General features: G+C 50.5%; 1 protein-coding gene across 13 annotated transcripts in view; it reads left to right on the forward strand.

Moving 5' to 3' along the window:
- Positions 1–27304, forward strand: part of LOC135241279 (disco-interacting protein 2 homolog A-like) — a 103306-nt gene that overhangs the window by 37420 nt on the left and 38582 nt on the right. For all 13 annotated transcript variants that reach the window (XM_064311522.1, XM_064311524.1, XM_064311529.1 and 10 more), the window contains exons 2-3: positions 18834–18905; positions 26472–26588. In XM_064311522.1, the coding sequence (XP_064167592.1) occupies positions 18834–18905; positions 26472–26588 (189 nt within the window). The remainder of the gene's footprint in view (positions 1–18833; positions 18906–26471; positions 26589–27304) is intronic.

The following is a 27304-nucleotide window of genomic DNA, read 5'->3' on the forward strand; positions in this document are numbered from 1 at the left end:
GGGGCGTTCCTGGCCTCTGTACGCAGTCTAGGTGATGTCACACGTGACGAGGGGCTGTCACGGGCGTGGCAGGTAGAAGGCTGGATCAGTTCCTCTTCACGACAGGTGGTAAACCCTGAGAATCGGTACACGGACCATCCCACGCTCAGGGTTATCTTTCGGCAAACAAATACGCAGAGATATCTTTATCTCTGGATGTGGACTCCACGAGAGCAAGCCTCCATAGTCGATACTGTACAGCGGGGTCCTCCCTTGTGTGGGTTTTTGGAGCGGGGAATTCTTCAGACGGGAGGGGTGGAGTGGTCGAAACCTCGCGTTTCACATTCCTCTCCCCTGGGTTGCCAAGTCACGACCTGAATTCAGTCGACCTTGATCCTTATCTCTGACTCGTCATTTATTTTCTCTCTTTGTTTTTTCTTCAAAAATAGTTTGGCACGTACCAGAAGTTTGACAAACTAATTTGCCAAACTGCGAACAGGAACACAAATGTATTTACCTGTAAGTTAAAAGTAAAGCCCAAATGTTGATTGTTGATTGAAGCTATGCCATTGATACAGATTGCTAGATATTTAGGAGGAAATGCATAAATACGTAGATTGTGATCATTTTGTGTTTGTTTAGCCATTGCAAGTGCCAGTTCACAGGGCACCTGCAGTGGATTGGAAGCGCTCATGACTGCCCTTCCAGGGTACTGGTGTAAATTCATTTCAGCACCAAATGGGGGCTCAGTACAGGGCGTGTCCAAATCAAGACCCATTTTTGAGTAAAAAAAAAAAAGAGAAGAAAAAAGTGTTCAGACAGCTGACAGATGTAAAGCAATGCAGCAGAGATCACGTGACCCACGCCCAAAAAGAGTCTCAGGAAGGCTGTTCCGATGGCTGAAGCGTCGCGTTTCGACCCCCTTACACGTCCCACGTTTGAGCTGTGCGTGCTTTTCGGTTCCTCGCTGATCCGAGCCCGGGTCCCAGGCCCCATTGTTCCCCCCTGCAGCGCGCCGTCACACACGGCCATTATCGCACGCTGTGAAGCCCTCGGCGACGGCTGCCAAGGCCTGCGATAGGCCAGCTGTCTGTGTGATAATCTGCGCCGTCCTGCTTCAAGATACAGCGCTCCAGGGGATTGGAGGGCAGGGGGAGGGAGGCTGGGTCTGAGGGAGTTACATTAGGAAGCGTTGGGTTTTATGTAGTGGCGTGTTTACCAAAGGGACTTCAAAACAATCTCTCCATATCTCTCTATATATAAGCTGTACATAGTTATCTGTCTCCCTATCCCTTTGTCTCTCTCTTGTCTCTTTCTCTCCGTCTCTCGGCCTCTCTTGGAATCTGAGAGACGTGAAGCTGACCTCGGGCTCCTGCGGCGCTCGCGCCGTCGCTCTGAAACCCGGCCGCTCTGGCGGGGCGGGGGCGTGTCACGCCGCTCTCGGTGGTGCGGTGCGGAAGGAACTCCGGGCCTTTCCCCCGGCTCGGACCCGCTCGTCTCTGCCGCGGTTCGTCCGTGGCTCAGAGCGTCCATATCGCAGGGCCCTGCAAACACTCCTTAGGGAACGTGAGCGCTATTCCGGAGGTTTGTCTAATCAACGATGCATTTAAGCGTACATTCAGAGGGACTTTTTAAAATCATGCATATTATATGTATATAATTGTATATATTTTTAGCTCCTAATACAGTATTTTAATAATTAAATAATACTGATAAAATGCACAGTATTATGGAATTTAATCAAGATGGCACCGCTTCTATATAGCTTTGCTCCACAGGGTTCGTTCTTTGCTTTTGCGCTATTTTGTATTCTGACTGCAGTTCTAATCCTGGACCCCAGTCACTCCAGATAAGGCCATCTGCCAAACAAGCGAATGGTCGCATAAGTATAATAATAAGTGCCAGACCCTCTCCCTTATGGAATGAGGCTGAGGGTCCCAGGGGCCGTGTCTGTATACGAACACAAGGGCTTTTGTACACGCCGCCTGTGGCTGAAAAGTGAGATACTGGTGTTCAGCGATGTGCTTCTGCTGAGGTACGTTCTCCATTCTGCTTCAGGAAATGGCCACCTGTTCTGCACTGCACAACCAAGTGCGAACGATGCTAAACAAAGGCCTGTCCCAATGGCCCGTTTTTAACGGTCAGTGCTTTCTGTGGCCCGCGTTCCTGCGAAGCCCCTTCCGGTCCGAACGCGTGGCGGAGCGGACCTCTTCCTCGGTCCACAGAAACGGCCGGCACCACAAACTCAAACCTCCCACCCCCCCCCCTCCGCCATCCAGTGCGCTACTGCTCGGCAACAGGAAGGAGATTGGGAAACAAAGAGCTCACTTCCTGCCGGAGTCTGCCCAGCATTCCGCACAATGGCGAAGGAAATGCCTGGCAACGGCGGAGCGCTCGCGCCGAGCGAGAGAGAGAGAGAGAGAGAGATGAACCGCTGCGTCAGAGCCCTGCCAACGCTCCGGGGGCTCTCTCTCTCTCTCTTTCATTCATCCTTCCTTTCATTCTTTTTTTCCTCCCTTTTCTCCCGTCCTCTTTCTTTTTTTCTGAAATACATTTGCGGCGGCCCGGAGTTAGTAACTGTGGACGATGAACATGACTTCCAGTACATTTTTTTTCTCCCCGGCCAATTGCCTTTTGAATTTTTTTTTTTTGTGATTCAAGGCCAGCTAAGTATAGTTAGCCTGAATAGCAGCTAGTGGTAACAAAGCAACAAAAAAGTGCTGTTGGCCCGTGTATTGGCAGCAAGTTGGTATTAATGAGCCAGTTAAAACAGTAAGATCTGTAGTTTTTACTGTTTTATTTTGCTGGAAATAAAGGCATTAAAATGAAGTATTTCGTCTGTGTAAAAAGTAATTCTAGAGCGTTGTTAGTACCACGTAATTGCTCATTGAGATGGACACTGAGGATATAAATGAATGGAGGAACATGAATAAATCTTGCTCTCTGCTTCCTACACCCCACACACAGTGACAAACATTGTTGGGTTCACACGATCTTTAATGCGGGCAATCGATTTAACTCTGTGTCCGTTCTTATAATGATGGTGGCAATCACTCTCTTAGCTCCGACAGTCCAAGGGGGTCGGCCATGGGCTACGGTCACCATGGCAACGTTCCCTCGGGCAGCCTGCGGTGACATTTCAAAAACCTGTGATTTAAGGTGCCCCCGGCAGCCCCTCCCTCCCCCTTCTCTGTGTGCTGGCCAGTAAGTCAGCCCGGCGGAGGGCGAGTCACGGTGTGAGCCCCGCCCCGGTGGGCGGGCTCTGCGTGTGGAGAGCAGTGAGGGGCCCGACGGAGCAGGCCCAGTGATTCATGTTCACCTTTGACCCCGGGGAACGCCGGTTACGCTGGGCCTGACGTTTCAAAGAGAGCCCTGAGCGTTTGGAGCGGACTCGCCATTCTACAGCCCTCTGAGGAGCTCTCCATCACGGCCTGGAGCTCCCAGCTGATTCCATGTGAAAACACTGCACAGTCTGTACACGCACACACGCACACACACACACATGCACACACACACTGCATACACACACATGAACACACGTGCATACGCAAACACACACACGCACACATGCACACACACACATATGCAGACACGTGCATACACACACATGAACACGCGTGCATACGCAAACACACACACGCCACAGGAGCAGGAAGCTTGCGGCCGATGTACACCCACCCCCCTCCATCTGCGCATTGCAGTGCTCTCAGCTTTTCCTTGTTTTCTCACTGCGTACCCCTGGAGGACAGAACGAGACCAGAACAGACAACTGCGCAGCTCTGCGCACGGGGCGGAGACCCCCCGCCTTCCCAGCGTACGCAACAGCTTACCAACAAGAAACACAACTGCAGTCAAAACACACGTTTCTAAATATGCAATTCTTAGGTTTCCTAAGTATTCCAGCAAATATCCCAAATCCCTTTTTGTTCCGGAACGTTCTCCCAAAGGCCGGAGCGGCACGAGGGTGAACTTTGTACAGCGTTCCCCATCAAGAGCACGCGCGTGCCCGTCCGGAGAGTTCACACGAGCGGCCCCCCCACCCCCACCCCCCCCGCGCGGCTTCGCGGGCGAGCCTCTCTGTCCTGGCGGGGTGCCTGAGGAGCGCGCGGGTCTGGAGAGGTTTAATTAGGGGCTTTAGCACTGAGGCGGACGCTGTGGGACTCCATCATTATCAGCCTCTACGCTTTTCTCTGGGTTATTAATATCATACCGGTCTTTGTAGGAAAGGTCTTTTCCCCTTCTCTCTGGTTTAATAGAAATTTTCCGGCATATTGAATCAACAGTGTGAGGTGTTTTTCATTAATCTGTAACCTGAACCTGAATCTGTAACGTAAATCTCACCTGCTATTTAACCCCTGAGAGAGAGGGACTGGTTTGTTGCTTTACTTTAACTTACAAGTGTATTGGGTTTGGGATATTTGCTGGAATACTTAGGAAACCTAAGAATTGCATATTTAGAAACGTGTGTTTTGACTGCAGTTGTGTTTCTTGTTGGTAAGCCGTTGTGCATGCTGGGTAATGGCCTCAGGGCTAGGCGTTGCCCGGTTTGAACAGCCTTCGAGGAGGGTAACTGCCCAAGCTGAAGCCTCCTCATGGGGCATTTAGACTGGTTAATACCCTGCCCCTCGGTCATTGTCCCCTACGTGCTTAGAGTATATAGTGTGTACAGTAGTACCGTGTTTGACTGTGCTGTGTTGTTGGGGGAAGTTGTTGGGCTAAGCCCCCCCCCCCCCCCCCACACCTCCAAAAAGACGGAGTGAGTGTGGACTGCAGCTGGAGCCCTGTTCTGTGCCTTGGGGCCCCTCCCCTGTATCCGGTGACGGACGGCTCTGGTGACTCCTGACCGGCGTGTGGCTTTCTCTGCGGCCTCCGGGCTCAGGCTAACAGGATTTACGGCGGTGACTAACGGCAGAGCGAGAGAGAGAGAGGCGGGCCCCCGTCCCCGCTGCGTCCGAGCCGCCGATGCCGCGCCGCTGACCGCGGCCTCCTCTCTGACCTTTGGAGCTCAGTGAGAGGAGACTCGGGGGGGGTGATTTGATTGAGGCTTTTAAATTCATAAAGGGGATCAGCACGGTGAACTGCCAGAGATTCTTCAGGTTGAGTTCTGTTAGTAGAACGAGGGGCCTGGGAATTAGCAAAAGGTAAATTCTGTACAGACGTTAGGAAGCATTTTTTCACGCAGAGTAGTCAATGTGTGGAATAGTAGAGGCAGAAACTGGGGATTTTCAAGACTAGGCTCGATATGGTGTTAGATAGGCCTACTAGCTAGTCTGTAGGTAATCAGAGCACTAGGTACTATTTAGTCAGGAAAATGACGAGCGCTATTTGGCTGAATGTGAGCGCTGTTCTCATCATTGCGTTACGTTACGTTATGTTACATCCGTCCACGGCCGCCCGTGTGATCGGGCTTTCGGTTCGAGGTGATCGCGGTCTCACGCCGGGAGGTTGAGGCGGCAAGCCGGGGGTCACATCGACGTTCACGCGCACGCCGAAATCCGCCCTCTCTTCCGAACGTCCCGCCCTACGGTGGAGCAGGCGGCCGACAGCTTTGTTCCCTGAAGCCAGAGTGTAGGTTTCTGTCTGCCTCGCTGTACAAATTGCATCCACTTTGCGTTGCAGCGCGCTGGCATGTAGCCCCGCGGACATATCCGATATGTTGTCGATGGTTGATGATCGAGATTGTAAATGCAGGTTGTGATTTGTTTAGAAGGAATAAAAACGGAACTGGAGTTTACAGCTGCTCGTTAGGAGCCGAGGCCGGGCGAACGTGCTGATGCGGGGCCCGAGGGGTTCCTGCCATCAGCTCCGGCCCCCGTTAAAGCCTGGGGTCCCCTGTGCTGCTCGTACAGAGCCAGGGGCCCCAGGACTGCGCCTCAATAGACACAGGGCCTGGGCCAGACTGCTCTTTATAGACAAGAGCAGGCCCCCAGGACTGCTCCTCTATGACCGGGCCGGCCCCAGGACTGCTCCTCTATAGACACAGGCCTGGGTCCCCTGTCTGCTCTACAGGCCGGGCCCCGGACTGCGCCTCATGACACAGGCCTGGGCAGACTGCTCCTTATAGACACAGAGCCAGGGCCCGGACTGCTCTCTATAGACAGGGCCAGGGCCCAGGACTGCTCCTCTATAGACACAGGGCCGGGTCCTGTGCTGCTGTACAGAGCCAGGGCCCCAGGACTGCGCCTCAATAGACACAGGGCCTGGGGCCCCAGACTGCTCCTTATAGACCAGAGCCGGCCCCAGACTGCTCTCTATAGACCAGGCCAGGGCCCCAGGACTGCTCCTCTATAGACACAGGGCCTGGGGTCCCCTGTGCTGCTCGTACAGAGCCAGGGGCCCCAGGACTGCGCCTCAATAGACACAGGGCCTGGGGCCCCAGGACTGCTCCTTTATAGACACAGAGCCAGGGGCCCCCAGGACTGCTCCTCTATAGACACAGGGCCAGGGGCCCCAGGACTGCTCCTCTATAGACACAGGGCCTGGGGTCCCCTGTGCTGCTCATACAGAGCCAGGGGCCCCAGGACTGCGCCTCAATAGACACAGGGCCTGGGGTCCCCTGTGCTGCTCATACAGAGCCAGGGGCCCCAGGACTGCTCCTCTATAGACACAGGGCCAGGGGCCCCAGGACTGCTCCTCTATAGACACAGGGCCTGCTGGATCTACTGTTCACCTTAAAATTGGTAAAAACATTTTCAGCACCGGGAGGAGATATGTACTGCTTATATTGACCGATTACGTGCCAGCAGTGAGAGTAACAGGGAGGCCCAGCAGGCCCTGTGTCTCTCTGAAGCCAGGGCTCGGGGACCCTGGTGTGAAGGCCTCTTTAAGAAACAGGGCTTGTTATCAGAGGGCAGCAGGTTCGTAAGTCTCAGACAGGAAACTTCTGTTGTCGGTTTGATCAGCCTACCACGCTTCCCTCTCTGAAATTTCTTCACCTGAAACAGATGTACAAATGGATTAAATTTTAACAGTATCCTGTGTAAGTTGCCCTTGATCAAAGATGGGGCTCTTTGGTAATAATCTTACTCTTGTTTTCACTGAATTATTGATGAATATGACTTTGAAATGGACAGACGGAGCCAGAGACAGAGACCGATATGACAAATATACAATGCCCTCCAAAAGTATTGTAACCTGAAATATGAGACAGAGGAACAGACAATCAGCTTGCATGTTTTACCTGCATATATAAATATATATATATATATATATTACCATTTTACAGAAACAGCTGTTCATCGTCAGTGTATTGCAAGTTTTATGCTACCGTCAACATGTTTTTGGATTGCACTGTGGTGCCCTTGGGGTGAGCTTAAAGTGAACAAGCTTGAATAAGGTGAGCTTAAATCTCACTTAAAGCCAAGCCTTTAACCCTTTTAGGTATAAGATCAGGTATGTGATGATTAGAATGTTCTTAACCGGAACATTCTAATGCTGATGTAACAATCACCACTGGTAACTGAAATCAGTGGAGTTCTCGAACGCTGACTCTGAGTGGCAGGCTGTGTTTGTATGCGATTAAGTGGGGAGTCTGCAGGTTGTGGAGCTGGTGCACCGGACCCTGTCCCAGCTTGGGTACCACAGAGCCAGTCTGCGGCACCATCATTCAGGGCCTTCTGTGAATGGGCTCCGGCGCCGTGGAAACGATGAGGGGAGGGGGAGCCAAAACAACGAGAGGAAACAAACAGAGGTGTGGCGCCGCTCGAGTTCTGTGCGCCTGCGGCGCCCTCTGCTGGCTGTCCGATTCGGTCCGGAGGAAGCCGGAGCTCGGACCCAACTGAACTTAGGGAAGGGACTGCTGTTGAAGTTCTGTTTGTGTTGTCTAAGACTTACGCACACTGCAAATACGAATGTCGGACTGGTTTATCTAAGGGGTGCAGCTAGTTTGGTTGATCTTCAGTTAAATGTCTAAAGACGTCAGTATCAAGCACACTTGTGGGGGGTCCGTTTTAAAGATGTATGCACCGCTTGTTTGGGCAGTTAAACTGCAGCTGCTCTCTGCTCTGGTATTCTCATCTGTGTGAGCATTTAGTCTGGTACGAGTGCTGGAACAGAGGCTGAAACACTGGCAGGTTTGGTGCATAAGTGTGTTTGTGTTGCTCCTCAGTGTGTGTGTGTGTGTGTGTGTCTGTGCGTGCATGCGTACGTGTCTGTGTGTGTGTCTGCATGCGTGCGTACGTGTGTCTGTGTGTGTGTGTCTGTGTGTGTCTGTGTGTGTGTGTAAGCGTGTGTCTGTGTGTATTTGCGAGTGTGTGCATGTGTGTCTTGCGTGCGTGCGTGTCTGTGTGTCTGTGTGTATTTGCGAGTGTGTGCGCGTGTGTCTGTGTATGTGTGTGTCGGTGTGCGTGCGTGCGTGCGTCTGTGTGTGTGCGTGCGTGCGTGCGTGCGTGCGTCTGTGTGTGTGCATGCATGCGTGCGTCCTTCTGTGTGCGTGCGCGTGCGTGCGTGCGCGTCTGTGTGTATTTGCGAGTGTGTGCGCCTGTGTCTGTGTGTGTGTGGCAGAGAGAGGAGAGAGGCTGGCAGCTGTGGGGAGCAGCGGAGACGGAGCTGTGAATAACGGGTGTGAGGATCACAGCGGAACACACCTCGGGCGTCCCGGTTTCCCTGGCAACGCTGGCGGGGGAAGGCAGGGTCGGGGCGTTTCCTGTGGCTCTGTGTTCGCGGCTCGCCGTCCCGGTGGTGCAGGAGGAGTTTATTTCGGGTTGCTCTGCGTGCAGTAATTAGCTCTGCAGACGGTGCGCTACGTCAGGCCTCTCCTGTACCGCGGGACTGAGGTTCTCCCGGAAGGCCAGATGCTGTGAGCGCTTGTGAAAGCCAGCCCCAGCCCGGGGTGCGCTAGCGCCTGTGAACGAGGCTAAAGAGGAGCGCGTCTGTCACTTCTCGCCGCGAACGCCTGACCCGGGCTGCGGGGGGCGCCCGTGGTTTACCCCACCTAGCACTACAGGCTGCTCCTGCGTTGGGGAGGTGTGGGAACCGTGACCATGCAGGGCAGACTGACCCGCTTTGACCACGGGGGAAGAGACCACCAGGGGGATTATATTACCCCGGCCGCACGTGGGAAATGCAGTTCTAAATGACTGCTCAACTTTCGTCATCTATTAGCATTCAGCCTTATCTAGGCCAGCTACCTGCACATTTTTTTTTCCCCCCATAATCCTCTTGTACTGTCACATATTTGCATAAAGAAGTTGGATAAAGCAGCTTACTGGCTTGTATCACAGCACTCTCTGCCCTGGGATTTGACCCTGCCGTGTGCTGAAATATCCACCGTTCTCTGGGACAGATGTTCCTGATTTGATGTGCGCTCGTAGGCTACGCTCGCGAGGGGTTAAATTTAAACAGGAAGTGCTGTTTTTAGGACGACATCTGCGAGTGAATGAAGTCGGGCTGTTGCTGTAGCTCTGGCCCCGCCCTCCTCCAGTCTCTCCGCATGCTCCTGGTCCAGCTGGAAGAGCGCTATGATGTCATTTGCTGGCAGGAAATGGAGCGGGGTTATGGCGGCATGGGGACTGTGTGGGGGACCGGCGTGGGGCGCCCTGTGTAAGTGAAGAGCCCTGTGTGTGCCTGTGTCTCCTGCAGGAGCTGACACAGGCAGCCTCTGTCTGAGCAGCCCAGAACACAGGCTGGCTGCAGCTTGACTCAGTCAGTTATAAGAGTCTGCCTAGTTGATGGTAATGTCCGTAGGCTGGCTTTTTGGTGTGTACTGTAGTGTGTACGGGATTGTGTGCGTGCGTTTGTGTGTGTGTGTGTGTGTGCGTGTGTGTGTACGTGTATGCCTGTTTTTTATAGGCTGAGAGCAGGGTGCTGGTTTAAACTCTGGCAAATGGCGTTGGACCGGATGGTCAGTCCTGCTGGTCACCGCATGGCGAAACCAGCCTATCACTGAGAGGGGTAGCTGTGTGGAAGGAAGTGTGTGTCTGTGTGTGTTTTTGTGTGTGTGTATACAGTTAAGCCCAACATTATTCATACCCATAGCCAAATTTTGAGTTATAGTGAATTTTTATTTGACGGATAGGTTTCGTCTGGCTGGAAATGACATAAGAAGGTGACACAACACGGTAAGACATTGTGTTAGAGATATTAATTAATCTTTTTTTTTATTTTTACATTTTGACAAAAAATGCCATGTCCAAAATTATTCACGCACACTCACATGCGCACAGACACACACACATGCACACACACGCCTGCGTCCGCACACATGCACTACGCAGGGCACAGATTTCTCCAATAGCAAGAACAAGAGGGAGGTGTTTGCCATATGGCCTGCTCGGCTTGATAGCTCAGTGAGCGCGTGTCACAACCGTGACGCTCTCAGAAGACAGAGGAACTGGCTGTGTGGGGAGCGCTTTGACTTTGTCTTAACCTTAACTGTTCATTACGGGTTCTGATACAGCTCCACTGGGAGCTAATGAGACCGATGCAGTTAGCAGTGTAAGGTGCGTGGGGAGGGTCATGTGATCGGGGACGGTTGTCTGAGTGGCAGGTGTGCGATGTCGCGTGTCTGCCGCAAGTGTAAGTGGGAGAATTGCGCAGGCACACCTGTCAGAATCTGCTGCCTCCACTTCGTGTGAGGGCTGTGGAAACCGGCAGGTTGTCCGAACGCTCACCATTAAACCGTGACCGGAGTGAATGGACCGGCGGGCATTAACGGCAATGGACCGTGACCAGTGGGGTCTCCCAGTTCAACGCTGGACCCTGAGCACTTCTTTCACCTCATCCTAGCTCCCTAGACCAGTCAGCTGTATCTAGAAAGACTGGAACGTTTTAAGGCACTGTTTAGTGGGCTGTGACTCCTGCACTATTTAGTGTGCTGTGACTCTGCCACTATTTAATGTGCTATGACTCCTGCACTATTTAGTGTGCTGTGACTCTGCCACTATTTAGTGTGCTGTGACTCCTGCACTATTTAGTGTGCTGTGACTCTGCCACTATTTAGTGTGCTGTGACTCTGGCACTCTTTAGTGTGCTGTGACTCTGGTACTGTTTAGCATGCTGTGACTCCGGTACTGTTTAGTGTGCTGTGACTCTGGTACTGTTTAGCATGCTGTGACTCTGGTACCGTTAGTGTGCTGTGACTCTGGTACTGTTTGTGTGCCATCATACCGTAGCATTAATCAGTGCTGTCATATTCAAGCTTTAGGCTGTTTTGACAGTAGCTTTGGGCTACACTGCAGGATTAAGATCAAGGTTGCAGGGCCATATCTGGGCACATATGTCGCCTTGAGCAAGAACAAATGCAGAACTGTGTGTGAAATATCAGAAGCACAGAATTATGGGTAAAATGTCAGCCAAGTAAGTCCAATAAGGACACGAACAGAATAAGGAGAGTGAGGAGCTACAGACTCTCTCTCTCACTCACACACTCTCTCTCTCTCTCTCTCTCTCTCTCACAGACACACACACACACACACACTCTCTCTCTCTCTCTCTCTCTCTCTCTCTCTCTCTCTCTCTCTCTCTCACAGCACACACACACCACACTCTCTCTCTCTCGCTCTCCTCTCCTTCTCTCTGACTCACACACTGTCTCTCGCCTTCCCTCCTACTCACTCACCTCTCTCTCATCTCACAGACACACACACAACACTCTCTCTCTCTCGCTCTCTCTCCTCTCTCTCTCTCTCACACACACACACACACACTCTTCTCTCTCTCTCTCTCTCTCTCTCTCACTACACACACTCTCTCTCTCTCTCTCTCTCTCTCTCTCTCTCTCTCTCTCTCTCTCACTCACACACACTGTCTCTCTCTCTCTCTCTCTCTCTCTCTCTCTCTCTCTCTCTCTCACTCACACACACTGTCTCTCGCTCTCTCTCTCTGTGTGGTACAGGGCTGCTCGCGCTCTCCTGGTGCTCAGGTGCTGGGGGAGTCGTTAGCATGCGGGCGGCGGGCCACATGTCCACGGCCCTAATTCACTGGCCCCCTTAATTAAAAGCGTATCGGCTGCCTTATTGCTCAGAGTGATGGATGGTGACTGCCACTGTGTGTGTGTGTGTGTGTGTGTGTGTGTGTGTGTGTGTGTGTGTGTCTGTCTGTTTCTGTGTGTGTGTGTGTGTGTATGTGTGTGTGTGCGCTTTTGTGTGTGTGTGTGTGTGTGTGCGTGTGTGTGTGTATGTGTGTGTGCGCGCTTTTGTGTGTGTGTGTGTGTGTATGTGTGTGTGCGCGCTTTTGTGTGTGTGTGTGTCTGTGTGTGTGTGCGTGTGTGTATGTGTGTGTGTGTGTGTGCGCTTTTGTGTGTGTGTCTGTTTCTGTGTGTGTGTGCGCTTTTGTGTGTGTGTGTGTGTCTGTCTGTTTCTGTGTGTGTGTCTGTGTCTGTGTGTGTGTGCGCTTTTGTGTGTGTGTGTTTGTGTTTGTTTGTGTGTGTGTGTGCGTGTGTGTGTGCGGATTGTGTTAATATGTACTACATTTCACTAACATAAAAGACCATTTTCACATTTAAGTGTCGTTCCCTATGAGATCACTTGCGTGAGTGGTTGATCGAGTCCGATGCTTAGGGAGGCAAACTGAATGGCTGAGACTCTGAACTGTGTGTTTGTGTGCAATGCGTGTCTGTGTGTGTGTTTCTGTGTTAGAGACTGGGACAGAGACTGGGGTTGCGTTGTGTGTATTTTTTGTTCCTGACACTGTGACAGCGCGACAGTGCATGTGTGTGCTGGCCAGTCAGATTGGTGTGTGTGAGTGACGGTGTAATCCCAGCTCCCAGTGTGATTTGCGTGGGGGGGGGGGGGGGGTCATGTGGGAGTGAAGGTCTTTTTCAGTTTTTTTTTTATAAAAGAGAACAAAGAGATCCTCGAAGTCCGCGCCTCTGGAGTCTTCACTCGTTCCCAGACCGAAGGTCTGCTCGCTCGCTCTCCTCTCCCGCCTCTCGCCCCGCTCCGAGCGAGACCAGACCCCCACCTCCCCCCGGTGTCTGTCCGCGTCTCCCCCCTCCCTCTGTCTGCCCCCGAGCGCTCGCTCCCGTCACCCTGTCCACGGCCTGTCCCCCACCCCACACCAGTTTTGAGCGTATGTAGTTAGTCATGTAGATATGAGCATATGTAGTTATGTTGGAAGTGTAGTTTTGAGTGTATGTAGTTAGTCATGTAGAAATGAGCATATGTGGTTATGTTGGAAGTGTAGTTTTGAGTGTATGTAGTTAGTCATGTAGATATGAGCATATGTAGTTATGTTGGAAGTGTAGTTTTGAGTGTATGTAGTTAGTCATGTAGATATGAGCATATGTGGTTATGTTAGAAGTGTAGTTTTGAGTGTATGTAGTTAGTCATGTAGATATGAGCATATGTAGTTATGTTAGACGTGTCGCTTTGAGTGTATGTAGTTAGTCATGTAGATATGAGCATATGTGGTTATGTTGGAAGTGTAGTTTTGAGTGTATGTAGTTAGTCATGTAGATATGAGCATATGTAGTTATGTTGGAAGTGTAGTTTTGAGTGTATGTAGTTAGTCATGTAGATATGAGCATATGTAGTTATGTTGGAAGTGTAGTTTTGAGCGTATGTAGTTAGTCATGTAGATATGAGCATATGTAGTTATGTTGGAAGTGTAGTTTTGAGTGTATGCAGTTATGCTCAAGGCTTTTGTGTGTGACTCAAGCAGACATTGTTTTCCCAGAGGAGGGTTTGTTTCTGTAGGTGTAAATTGTTCCTTGTAGGCAGCCTGCTTCAAGATGTCACATGGCTTACAATTCAGAGGTGCACTTATTCCTTGGGGAAACTGTGCATGTACGTGTAGGTGGATGTGTGTGTGTAATTACTGCTGGCAGAGATGGGCGGGGCTGGGGGGGGGGCGTAGGGACGACGTGAGGGAGGAGCTGGTTGCCCGGAAACGGGGGTCGTGATTGGCGTTTTGTCAGCAAGGCGTGTACTGACAGCTGTGGTGTGCATCAGCACAAAGAGAGGCTCTCGGGGACCTTGGGGTGGAAATGGGCCGGTTCGTGTGTCCGGTTGGACGTTTTGGGTGGGGCACGTTAGGGGCGGCGGCCGTGACCGCAGGAGGGGAGAGTAACTGTCGGGCCCCCCCCTGAGCCCCTGTACCATTGGGGTCCCACGCCTGTTTCGGTTTCGTCTTCTCTGTGTGGTGAAGGAGTGCGCTCTGTCGAACCCACAGGACTGTTCAGGGCTGAGGAGGCAGGAGCAGAGGAACAGATCAGAGAACATGGAGAACAAGACACACTGACGCATCACCAGTGAACTGCTGGAGATGCAAGTTTGTGATTGGCATCCTGGTGCAATTGAGAGTTTCATCTACAAACCAATATGATCGTTTTAATATACAAACTTCCCTGCCGTGTCAGACACTAGTGTCGCAGGGAAGTTTGTATATGAAAACGATCATATTTGTTTGCATATGAAGCTGAATTGCAACACGGCTTGTTTGTCTCAACACCGCGTGAACCTCTCCTTACACACACACACACACACACACACACGCAGAAACACACACACACACACAGACACTCTGTTGAAGGTGAAAGCATGCCCCTCTCTTAGATGTCTTTACAGCAGAATGTAATAATAGATATCATGAGTAATAGATTACAGTACATTCTGCCTGAGAAGACTGAATTATGTGGCCATCTTATGCTGCACAAAAACGTCTAAAAGAAAACTGCATTTTAGCCTACATGAAACTGAAAGCTGAATCTCTTGCTTTTTCGAAGCTTGCAATCGTGCACCTTTCACAGGTACGCAGTTGTCTGTGTAAAGTCCCCTGTAGTCCAGAACATTATGCTTGTTGTGTAGTTATTATTAAATTCTGCACAATATCAAAACGGTTTAGCCTGTTCATTTGGTGACATCAGACTTTGCTATCAAGATTTGCTAATGGGGAATGCTTTGTGGTTTTTTTATAGACCCTGTTAGAAGTGCGTAGGAGCCAAAGAGACACTTAACTATGTGCTTGTGCTCAAGGAGAACTGGACGTCTGCTGGTACTGATTGTACTGGGGTGGGGGGGTTGGGCAAGTGTTTTAGATGTCTCTCACTGACCTGTAATTGTCAGCAGCGGTGGACTGGATTGTGCTTTTGGGAGAGGGGAGAAGTATTGATTTGGGGCCTGAGTGTGGTTTTAAGCAGTGGGGGGTAGAGGGGTGCCTCTTTAAGGGGCTTTCACACCAGGGTGCCAGGAGAGTTTGGGGACTGGGAGCTGATTGGTCTGGAAGCACCCAGCACAGCGGGACAGAGGGACAGGGTGTCAGTGCTCCGTAAAGGTGCAGGTCTGCACTCAAAACCAGGCCTTTACAGACCCGAGGCCCTACTGCTTGTGTTTAGAGTAGTTGAACTGCATTGCTGCTGTAAAATATTCAGCGGTACCAATAGGCAGTGCATGCAAACATAACCCTGGATAAGACTGTCTGTAAATTATAAATTAAAGGGAACCATCCAGCTGCCTGTGGTATGAGATGGAGACTGATGATGGAGAGAGAGAATGTGGGAGGAAAGAGATTTCAGTGGGGTGGGGGATGTTGGAGAACTGGTTTACAGTGACAGCTCCAGGAGCAGAGCAGGTGCAGCAGAGCATCCAGGCCCGTGCTGGATGGAAGGGCCAGGCAGTAGCAGTCAGAGCTGCCTGTGCTGGATGGACAGGCTGCACAGCTAGCCCTCAGAGGCCTGTGCTGGATGGACAGGTGCCAGCCATGCACAGAGCTGCCTGTGCTGGATGGACAGGCTGCACAGGCCTGCACATCGGTGCTTGCTGGATGACAGCTGCACAGGCCGTGCACAGTCAGAGCTGCCTGTGCTGGATGGACAGGCTGCGCAGGCAGTAGCCGTCAGAGGCCGTCGGATGGAGTCAGGCAGTAACGATCAGAGCTGCCTGTGCTGGATGGACAGTGGCACCAGGCTCGGCGGACTGGCTGGATGAGGTGCCAGGCCGTAGCACGATCAGGCTGCCTGTCTGGATGGACGCTGCGGCCTACGTCAGCTGCCTGTGCTGGATGGACAGGCTGCACAGGCCAGTAGCACGGTCAGAGCTGCCTGTGCTGGGTGGATGGACAGACCCCACCTGCCCTCTTAGGCCGACCTCTAGGACGTCTGCTGTGCGCTCATTTCAGCTCTGGTCCACAGCACAGAAAAGCAGGCCCATCTGTATTTGATGTTAATGATGCACTGAGATGCCAGACTGGGTAATGCATGTAATGCTCGCGTAGCTGTCAGCAGTTGCTCTTTGTCCAGGGCCAGCGGTGGAGAGGCGTGGGTCAGCCGTGTATAGCCTAATTCCTGACTCTCGGGCGAACGCCCGTTTCCACGCCGACGGGCAGGAGCGTCAGGGCGGCGGCCGTGATGGACGAGCCTCACGCGCCACCCGCTCCGGATAATCCCCCATTGTGTTCGGCGGCCGGGCTCCACCACGCGCCGCGCGGAACCGCAACGAAAGCCAAGCGCCAGGTCGCCACGGCGCCCCGGTACACTGCGGCTTTGTCCTCCCGCCCCGCCCCTCTCCCAAACACACACTCGCCCTTCGAGCTCCGAGGAGCGGCGCGGGATGCGGCGCTGTACACAAACAACCAGTACAGCGCTGTTAACAAAGCAGCTCCCGTTCTGATTTCGCCAGTGTCTGTGGCAGGACGAGGGAGAGGCCGATCACGCGTCAGTCATGCTGCCGGCACTGACGCCGCTATTTTCAGACACCTTTGCTTGGTAAATGGTAAATGGTAAATGGTAAATGGACTGCATTTATATAGCGCTTTTATCCAAAGCGCTTTACAATTGATGCCTCTCATTCGCCAGAGCAGCTAGGGGTTAGGGGTTAGGTGTCTTGCTCAAGGACCCTTCGACATGCCCAGGGCGGGGTTTGAACCGGCAACCCTCCGACTGCCAGACAATCGGTCTTACCTCCTGAGCTATGTCGCCCCTAAGTGGGAGCAGGGGCGGGGGCGGGGGCGGGACGAGCGCGAGACTGATCACAGATCAGTCACGCCGACGTCCCGTTTCCTGCCTTTCCTGCGTTTGGGACCAGCTCTCGCTTGGCTCTCGTTCACCCCGAGTCCGTGCTGTCCAAACGGAGCTTTGGAACGTAGACGGCAGTCTGCATGCGCGAGCCTGACCGTACATTTCTCACCGAAAGTGTGGTTCGTTGACTGCTTTAACTTTACTGTAGTGGTGGTCAGATTTACGCAAAGTAAGTGCTAGCGTGTTGTTAGCCTTTATTGATTCCAATTCTATGAGGCTGTATAGATGCAGCTAGCACAAGCCAATAGCACTAACCCATAAAATTGACTTTTAACATTACTTGTTCAATCGAACGTTCCAAGTGATTATGGTCTGCAGCGCCAAACCTTTCTGTCACACCCTCAGTGCGAGTCAAAAGTCCCAGTAGAAGGTTAAATTAAATCATCATTTAGAAAATATATAATCAGTTAGGCCTATCTCTTTTCTAAATTGTCATCGATGCGACTTGGCCTTGACTTGTCGATGAAGCCCAGCGTTCTGAGTGCGCAGTTGCTGTGTAAACCACGTCGGAAACATTCAGCATTGCTGAATAAAAACGCCACACCCATTAGCTGAGCCGGACGGCGGTGGGCGTCTGATGTCAGAGGTTCGTGTTTTGCGCGAGACCGCAGGCTTCTCGGTCGCGGTCGCGGCGCCGCTGGTGAACGGCGGTCTGCACCGCCGCGCTCAGCTTGTGACCCGGGGCCGATCCGCACAGCACGCAGAGCGGCTTCGCCGGCGGAGTCCGCCAGTACCGCCGTGGCGCGGATGGAACCCGCAGCCCCGGGTAAAGCCGGGGGCTTTCAGAGGGGCCGCTGGGGGCTGTCTGTCGCCTCGGTGGTTTTTAACGTTCTCAGCGGCCAGCCCGAGCGGCTCGATCTTAGAGAGCCCGTTACCGCGTGTCTGATTCTGGGTCGCTGCAGAAGGGAAACAACCTGAAAAGCGTCCGTTAGAGTTCGTGAAATTGCTCGTCTTCCAGACGGCTTTGCAATTAAAAGCGCGTAGAATAACGGGGGGGGTAGTTTAGCTTTTCTCTCACCGCGGTCTTTCTGGCTGCCTGCCCCTCCGAACGTTACACATCTGAGGCACTGATCGTTTTATAAAGGCCTGTTTTGAACGGTCTTTGCTTTTCAGCAATGGTGTGGATTGTGATCTCAGTTTTGTTCCTGGTTTGTGCTGAATGGATCCCAATTGCATCTAATGGAGACTCTTTCTTCTGATTGGTCCTTCACTTTGTCATTTTTATGACTTGCGCATTGTGCATTGGATATCTACATCTACATCTGTTTACTTAGTCCGTGTTTGGGTGTGTGGGTGTGTTCGTGGGTGTGTGCGTGTGTGTCCATGTAGGTGGATGTGGGTGTGTGTAGATGGGTATGTATGTGTGTCTTGGTGGGTGTGTACGGGTGTGTGTGTGTGTGTGTGTAGAGTCTGACGCAGTGCTCTTAATGGGTTATGACTTGTGAATGCGAGGGTGTCGGGTTGAGTATAGACACTGCTGTGACGTTCCCAGTGCCAGTTTGCCTGTGTAGGCCCAGGCCAAGTGTTACAAATCTGTGCTTTGGGTCAGTGTGGTTACCGGCAGTGTGGAGGGTATGTGTTTGACGGAAAGAGACAGTGTTTGAGACAGATCGTTGGCATCGGTCATCTAACTGATCGCGAGACAGAACCCTCTCTGTTGTCACCGATTGGTCTGCTCCTAGGAAGTCTTTGCCCATTGGTCAGTCGCCACACTGAGCGTCTGTATTGTTTTTTTGTTTGTTTTTTTGGGGCTTGGAGGGGCACGTTCTCCCTGCCCCCGTGGCCCCACTGTGCCAGGGCAGGGGGCTGGCGCAGGGTGGGGTGATCGTGGGCACGGACGCTGCCCCGGGCGTCTCGTCTCACCCTCCCCCGTGACTCATCAGTCCTCGTTGTGTCTCCACAGGGGACATCACGCAGAAGGGATATGAGAAGAAGAGAGGAAAGCTTCTGGCTCCCTACATCCCACAGATACAAGGTAAGACTCCCCCCGCTTCCCCCAGCTGGCCCGCTCATGGACTTACATACGCGCTGTGCTGGATTTGAAACGCAGTTTTGAAAGGAAGATAAATATAACCAGGGGAAGTCTTATTTTAAGCTGCACATTTTCGCTGACGTTATTTCTGCCAATTCGCATTTGGGCTGGAAAAACATGTAGTCTAATTTGTACCCAATTTGCTAATTCATTTTGCTTCCCCGTTATGGTTTGAAGACGCTCTCAGACGCTGGCAGATTTACAGTGTGTGCGACTCGCACATTTCTTCACTCTGCTCCAACCCAATCTGCTGCAGCCCACCTGTTTTATCTCACACTGTTGGAGCGCGGGCATCCTGTGTATTTCTGCCTCGGTTTTTGTTGTAGTCTTTCTTTGTTCTGTGCCATCTTTCAGCTCTGAAACCAGCGGGGCTCGACAGACTTGCTCTCTGTGCAAATATTGACGTGACAGCGTGACAAACACATGCTGTACCACCACAATGGTCGGGTCTGGCATTGTGAAGTAGGATTTATACCCGATTTAAAGTGGTAATTGTTCTCTGGGTAGCAGTGTAGTGCAACCGTGGTAGAAGTGCTCCAGCTAATGACATATGTTAAATGTAAGCTGCACAAGTCATCTGAGAGGAAGCCGTTCTCCTGGCAGAAGCGTATCGCAATACGCCGCTGCAATCGTTCAGCATCCCATAATAACTCCGTAGGGGATGGGCGTTCCCATGGGAGACGTCAGCGCGATGTCTGAAAAGGAACACGCTCCACGTGCGGAGGTTCTGACTGCGCCTTCTCTTGGGTCTTCCTTAGTTCCACTCGGTTGCTGTCCTCAAGCAAATGCAACCACCCAATGGACGTGTGTATTTAAAGCTTCCGGAAACAACCGCGTCCCGCGAGGCTGTCTGTCTGAACCCAGAGCCCACCTCTAATAAACTCTGTGGTGTTAATGGGGAGGGGCGGGGCTTTTATTCTGATCTGATTGACGTCCTCTTTCCAGCTGAAATCCCCTGAGTAGCTGGTGCTGTAAGTCTCACACCGAGGTACATTCTCCCTGGAGAAGGGAGGTCTTTTCAGGGCATCGTGCATGTGCAGAATGTGAATGCATCGGTGCACAGTGGGAACGCAATCTCTCCTTCCGCTCTGGCTGCTGGAGCCGTAATGGAGGACAGAATGGGGACCTGACACAATGTTAGGCGTTATTGTTGTCAGGCTGCTTTGTGTAAGGTACCATGCTGTATTTAACAAAAAATATTTGAAAATACATTATGGATTCGGATATTTATATTATTATATGTGTTCGTGCAGAAGTGTGAGTAATATAGATTTGTTTTGCGACCAGTAATCATTGCGTAGGTTTCATGATAAACCATGTTTTCAATAGGAAATTTTGAAAATACTTAAGGGTATTTACTTGTTGTTGCAATGGATAACATCGCTTAGATTTCAGTTTGACAATTCAAATCTGATGTGTAACCTGATGTGCACAGACAAACGTTTTTCTTATCATCAAAAAGACAACAGTTAATAGTCAATAAGTCTGATGTCAAATGCCCTGTTTATATTTTATTGTGGTGTGCTAACATTGCAAAGTGTGTGATATTTACATTGTATACAATTTGTAAATAAGCTAAGGTGGTAAGCAGACTTACTGCGTTCTGCATGTTGTTGTTGCCTTACGTTTCAGAATAGTCCGGAAATTTCAGATGATCTCAGAGCTCTGAATGGGTTAAATGAGTTTACACCAGTCACGCCTTTCCTCAGTCTGTAATTTCTGTGTGTCTCTTGATGCCACACTGCTGGTCATTTATAGGGAGGGAGGGAGGGACACACATGGAGGAATCTTTGTGGCAAAAGTCACAAACATATAATCGGTTTCAAAAATATGTCAACGGTTTCACAAATATGTCAATGGGGTTTCAGAAATATCTTAAACCGTTTCACAAATATGTGAATGGTTTTACAAATCTGTAAATGGGGTTTCACAAATACGGAAATGGTTTCACAAACATGTAGAATTGGTTCACAAATATGTAGACTGGAGTCGCAGTTATGTAGAATGGGTTCGCAAATATGTAAAACACGAGTCGCTGTTGTGCTAATGGGCTAATGCAAACGCTTTGGTGGGGAACGTTCTTCCGACCAATCAGACTCATTTGAGGTTAGAATGTGAGGCATTTCCTACGCAACCAATATTGTTTTCCCCTAGAACAGGTCAGCCTTTTGTTCCCTCAAAAAGCATCTTAATTAAATCTTATCTAAGCTCGCAAATGTGTTTCCTTTGCTTTGCATGCCTTTCCCAGGATTTTGGAATACTTCAAAGTGGGATTATTGCATACTGCTGTCAAAATAAGTTTGTGCAGCCAAGTAAAACACGTGAATAAATAATTTATGCAGATACAGAAAGGGTTCCATTGTGAAGTGAACCTGAGCATTAAAAAAATCAATATTTCCAAAAGTCTTTTATGCGGAAGGACTGTTAGGATGGCTCGGGCGGTGTATTGGAGATGGGGTTTATGTTGTTGATGTTTGGAAGGGGACAGCTCTGTTCTCTCCCCTCTAACCTTGTGGTGCAGTCTCAAGAGCTGTTGATAGTGGGGAGGGCATGGAGGCCCAAAGCTGTTCTTGTATCAGCCATCGGTGCACTTTTCCCAGAATGGGCTACAATCCCTGTGTGTGCCAGCGAGATGGATCAGGCTGTCACGGGCCCACCGTGTACCTGAGAGTGACCGAGAGAAGAGAAAAAAAAACACACTGTCCAGAGACGCTAGAGTGGCCTGCTCTGCCCCGTTCACCGAAAAGACTGACCCGCTCCACCCCCCGAGGCCAGCGATTGGTGGAGAGCTGGACCTGTGCTGTCCTCTGGGCTTCTCGTGGTGCCCCAGGATGGAACTCTTAAGGCTGTCTGTGCCAGGCTCTCCAACTGTGTGTGTGCGTGCGTGTGTGCGTGTGTGCGCGTGTGTTCGTGTGGGTGTGGGTGTGTGTAAAAGTGTGTTTGCTCAGTCTTTTCTTCCTTATAGAAATTATTACCAGACTGCATTTGCTGGGTCTCATTTTTTGAATAAAGTTTTGTGGATTTTCAAGTAGCTGACAGTAACTTAGGCACTTGAACCTTGGTTTAAATTGATTGTGGTTATGATATAAATGTTATTTGTCAATTGTTTTCCTTCTGTGATAGTCCTGACTCATTAGCTGAACATGTTTCCTTGCATGTTTAACTAAGCTACCTGCATAATTGAAGCTTGCGTGCCAAACAACTTTTAGCCAGCTGGAAAAATGTTTCTGAGAAAAGCCATCTTCCATTGCACGAATAACATGGATGAATATGTCATTTTGTAGTGCAATTCTGTTAGTGTTTCCCAGAGAGAACACTCTGTCTGATCAAACTGTGACTAGCTGCCTGTCACGCTGTACTTTCCCTGTTGTCTGAATGCAAATATAATGATTGCGCCTGTTTGATTGGCATCATCAGTAGACATGGCCGTCCCCCGTCTGCTTGCTTTTGCTCGGCTGTGAGAAGCACCGTTGCTGTTTTTTTCGCCGTGGTTCATTTCTGTGGCTTTGGTAACAGTACATGAATTTATCTTTGTTGAGACAAAAGGGAATTCGACCAAAAAAAAAAAAAAAAAGTGCAGCAAGTGCTATTTTTCATTTTAATTACAGATCGATCGTTTCACATTTCTGCCCTCTTCTGCGCAGCGCGAGCTCCTCCGCGGAAGCTTCTGGAGCTGTGAGATCGATCGGTCCGCCCCTCTGTTGTCAGCGGCAGCGTGTCACTTCCTGCCGCGGACCCCGCGGTGAGGCCGTCCGAAGAGAGTGCGAGGCCCCGCCCCCCACCCCAGCCACTCTCCGTAACCATTCATAAGCGCCCCAAAATTAATGACCAGCCGCCAGGATGGGGTCCCTGCGGGACGTCCCGCCCAGACCCACGCTCTACTTCACTGCCAGACTAAACAGCGGGTGTGCATGGGGGTCGGTTGCTGGGCATGGGGTTCGGGAGGGGGACCGCATACCCCACGGAGGGGACGGGGCGGGGGCGGGGGCTTAGGGGGATGCTGAAGGGTTAACGAGCTGCCTAACGAGCTCTCTGCTTCAGCCCCCAATACCTACGGTGCAGTCCCTGGACCGAGCTTCTGAAGTCTTAACCGATCCATTTACAAAAATTATAATTGAAAAATGACTTTTTAAATTCATCTTCATCAGTTTTGTTGTGTGTTGGATCTGTGTCTTGTTCGTGAATGAGCCTTTATAAGGCAGTGAATTTTGATCCCGTTTGCCATCTCCTGGTTTGTTTTTAGATTCATTAATCCTTCTGCCTAATTCTTCAGGAGTATTGACAACAACAGCAGTCTGATTTATCTGTAAAGTCTGCCACTTAAAGGTGATGCATTACATTTATGGACTGTTTTAAATTAGGAAATTGTGCATTTTAGGGAGAAGACTTGGCCTACTTATCCCACTTTAGGGCTGATGTAAAGCACTAGTTTAAATGCTGTAAGTGGTTCTTCCCAGAAGGCAATTGCCCCTTACTAGATGTATAGTTTCCTCAGTTTAGCATCCCATCTAATCCTGGATATTTTCAGACCAATTAAAATTAGAGACAACATTTCCGATCTCTGTATTGGGCTGTGGTTCGGTCCAAAGACCAGAGGGGCTGAGGCCTTTGATTTTATTTTCAGGCCAGCTGCAATATGGGTTATCCCATATTTTATTTCACAGTTGTGACTCTTTATTTTTTTATTTTTTTAGTATATGGGAAGACATAACTGTAGGGATCCAGGGTGACAGCTGAAGGAGAGTTTAGGTCTTATTTTCCTGGTTTGTGCTATTTTCAGGATTTGATGTACTTACCAGGGGTTGTTTTGTCAGCAGTCTTTTTTTTTTTTTTTTTGGACATTGCGTGTCATTCTTTTTTTAGCCACACTTTCACTCTGTCCCTTAATGAGGGCCTTCTGCCGCAAGGTCTGGCTTCTACTGAAACGCAAACTTACGTCCTTTCCTTCCTCACAAAGCGCTGTCTGCAGGGAGCTGAGAGTCTCAAATTAGGAGCAGGAAGGCCTGTCAGTTTAGTTTCGGGTCTCTCTACCCTCGTTCACATATTTTAGTGTGACAGATGAGGAGGGAGATGCAGTTCCTACTCACAGGTTTTGTCAGGTGTCAGTTAGGAATGAAGGTGGTTCTCAAGGCAGTCATATCCCCGCCACGTTGGACCTGAAGGAATATAGATCGACAGAAAGATTGCTTCTCTTCCTCTGTTGTCTTTCTCGTGACGATTCGGAATTGGTATTTGCTCCGCCGTTCCTTGTCTTCAGTCGGCTGTGCGATTCGACAGCTGCCGGGTCCCCGCCGTGGCCGATTCGGCGCCGCGCGGCGCTCAGTTTGAATTTGAACGTTCGGTTCGACATCGGTCGCGGCCCCGCAACTGAATCCGAAGCGTGACATAGCCCTTTAATTCCGTGCGAATCCGTCACGGGGTGCACCCCCGACGGTGCTCGGCTGGATAGAGCCGCCCCGATTTCCCCTCCCGGTGACGGCTGAAAGGAATTTGTGTTTCAACGAGGTGTGTAATCCAAAAAAAAAAAGAGCCGGTAATGCCGTCGCGTGTTGTGATTGGCCGAGCGCCCGCTGAGCTGCCTGTTGTGAGGCGATCGGTCTGGCTTTCGACCGCGGCGCGCTAGCCTAAGGTTTCATAACACCCTGTCTGGCCTTGCTTCTTCCAGTAACATGAAATAAAGCTCTGTCTCTAGAGGTTGTCTGTCCTCTTTCCTTTCTCCTTGCCTTGTTGTCTTGTGAGGATGCTCTGGTGAAGAAGCACTTGGGGAAAGAGGGCGTGGTTTCTCACTCATGCACATGGAACGGAGTGTAGCACAGTGGGTAAGGAACTGGGCTTGTAACCGAAAGGTCGCAGGTTCGATTCCCGGGTAAGGACACTGCCGTTGTACCCATGAGCAAAGTACTTAACCGAAATTGCTTCAGTATATATCCAGCTGTATAAATGGATACAATGTAAAAATGCTATGTAAAAGCTGTGTAAGTCGCTCTGGATAAGAGCGTCTGCTAAATGCCTGTAATGTAATGTAATGCAGTCTGAAGCTCTGTTGGATATCGTGGGGTTCTAGAACCTTCCGAGATCATTTTCTGCCAGCTCAGTTCCTTTGGGGTTTCCATGACGATCTTGAGCTGCTTCAGGTTGAAAAGATACGTCAGCTGGAAGCAGCAGGTGACCTGTGTCCATGGCACATTAGCAATCCCACGCTTAAAAAAGTGCTTATTTGGAAAATGCACATTTTGTAGGCCTAGTACTCTTGTGTGTGGCCTCTCTGAACAAGATTCAGTAGGTTGTCATATGACCCAAGCAACACATCACCATTGGTTTGCTAATGCTGCAAGAGCAGGTTCCTTTTGTAAGGCAAAACTAATAGCCTTGTCATGAATGAGGTTTAAATCTCAAACGCATGAATCATTGTGCTAAGCTGAGACATGAAAATGGTTCTGTTACACTTCTGTTAAAAAGAGAGTGAAAGCAATTTGAAACAAAATCTTTTTTTTATGTTTCAAAAAAATCCAGACGTGGAAAGCTAAGACCATTAATGGCTGAAATGCACGATGGTACGGTGTAGGTAAATGAAAGGCGATCTGTCATAAATAACGGTTCTGCTCGAGTGATTGCGGCAGTGTGTTTGAACACGGTCTTGGCTGGCCAGTTCTTTTGGTCTCTGGTCTGGGTAGGTTATCCCAGCAGGGACCGCTGAAATTTTTCTTCTTGACCGTTTCATGGCTGATCTGGAATGCTGGTGCTGCTGCTCGACCTTGAAAAGTACAACAAATCGCCTGACTTCCTGCAATCCAAACCAGACTGGGGCTGAAACAGAGGCCGTTAATTCTCTTTGTGAGGAGCGTGACTTGGATTCTAACGTTGTTTAACTTCTAATGAAGTTTCCCCCCACAACACTCTCCTGTGCTTTGCCCTGACTGAAGATGCTCTGTGGAGAGTGCGGTCTCTGGCACACAGCCTTTAAAACTGCCTAAAGAATACCCATGCAAGCACTCAAAGATAGGGAAATACTGATGAGACTGTGTGTGTGTGTGTGTGTGTGTGTTTTGGGGTGCTGTCATAGACCAAAGTCAACCGACAGTGGAAAACTCCCAGGTTCCCTTTGTTCTCTTTTAAGCTGGGAAGTTACAAAAATATCAGCTCAGCTCTAACAAGCAGCCTTTTTTAAAGTACCCTTTCCATGCTTTGAACTTGGGAAGAAAGCTTTCAGTTTATTATGCACCTCGGTGTTGGTGCATGTTGTGGAAACAGATAAAATTGGACCTTCTAAGACATTGGTTCATTCATTGGTTCAGAGGTTTCATTTTTAATTTAAAGTAACTGAAGAGTGTAACTGTCAGACCGAGGCTGAAGGATTTGACTTAGCATCACTGTGTGACTGTATTTAAGTCTGTGTTGGTGTTCGCTGCTTTCTAAGCCTGAGATGATGATCTTCGCGGCTCTCCTCTCCTGGTTAAACCCAGAATGAGTACGAAACTAAAGCCAAGCTCTGCCGTCTGTTTTCCGCAGGGGTAGATCCGTCTCTGCAGGTGGACAGCAGGGCCCAGTCCGCCCCGGCCGCTCCCGCCGTGTCCAAGCAGCACAAGGCCCGGGCCGCCAACTCCCGCGATGAGCGCTTCAGATCCGGTGAGGGCCCGGCGTCTCCCGCCCGGCGCCGTCCGGGAGGTTCCCCGGGCGCTCGCGCTCTCTCCCGGTCCCTCGCGGCCGCCGGTCCCGCCATCGCAGGCGCGACCTCCGCTGCGAACGCCCTCCTCGAAGCCGCGGCCTGTAGTTGAGATGACACCTCCAAACCCTGGCAGATTCCTCAGCTGCTTTTAACGCTGTTTTAATAAGCAACTCAATGACACCCAAGAAAGTGGAGTTCCAGTCTCTATTAAAAAAAACTTAAAATTAACTTAGAAACCGCGAAAATGGATCTTAGCATGTATTTTAAATGTATAAGAGCTTGTATCTGTACTGCAGAAATGAAAGGGAATGGTAGGAGTTGCCTTGAGTGTTCATAAAGGGACAGCAGTGTTGACTGTGTTAAGTATAGGACGGTGGTGTACTGTAGTGTTCATTAAAGGGGACAGCGGGTGTTGACTTGTGGTGTTGAGTATAGGGGACGGTGGATGTTGACTTGTGGTGTTCAGTATAGGGGACGGCGGGTGTTGACTTGTGGTGTGCAGTATAGGGGACGGCGGGTGTTGACTTGTGGTGTTCAGTATAGGGGACGGTGGGTGTTGACTTGTGGTGTTCAGTAAAGGGGACGGTGGGTGTTGACTTGTGGTGTTCAGTAAAGGGGACGGTAGGAGCTGAATTGTGGCGCTCAGTTTGGCACTGGACAGTGACGGTGCCCATGT

This window comes from Anguilla rostrata, chromosome 15 (genome assembly GCF_018555375.3).
Source record: "Anguilla rostrata isolate EN2019 chromosome 15, ASM1855537v3, whole genome shotgun sequence".
NCBI classification, from domain to species: Eukaryota; Metazoa; Chordata; class Actinopteri; order Anguilliformes; family Anguillidae; genus Anguilla; species Anguilla rostrata.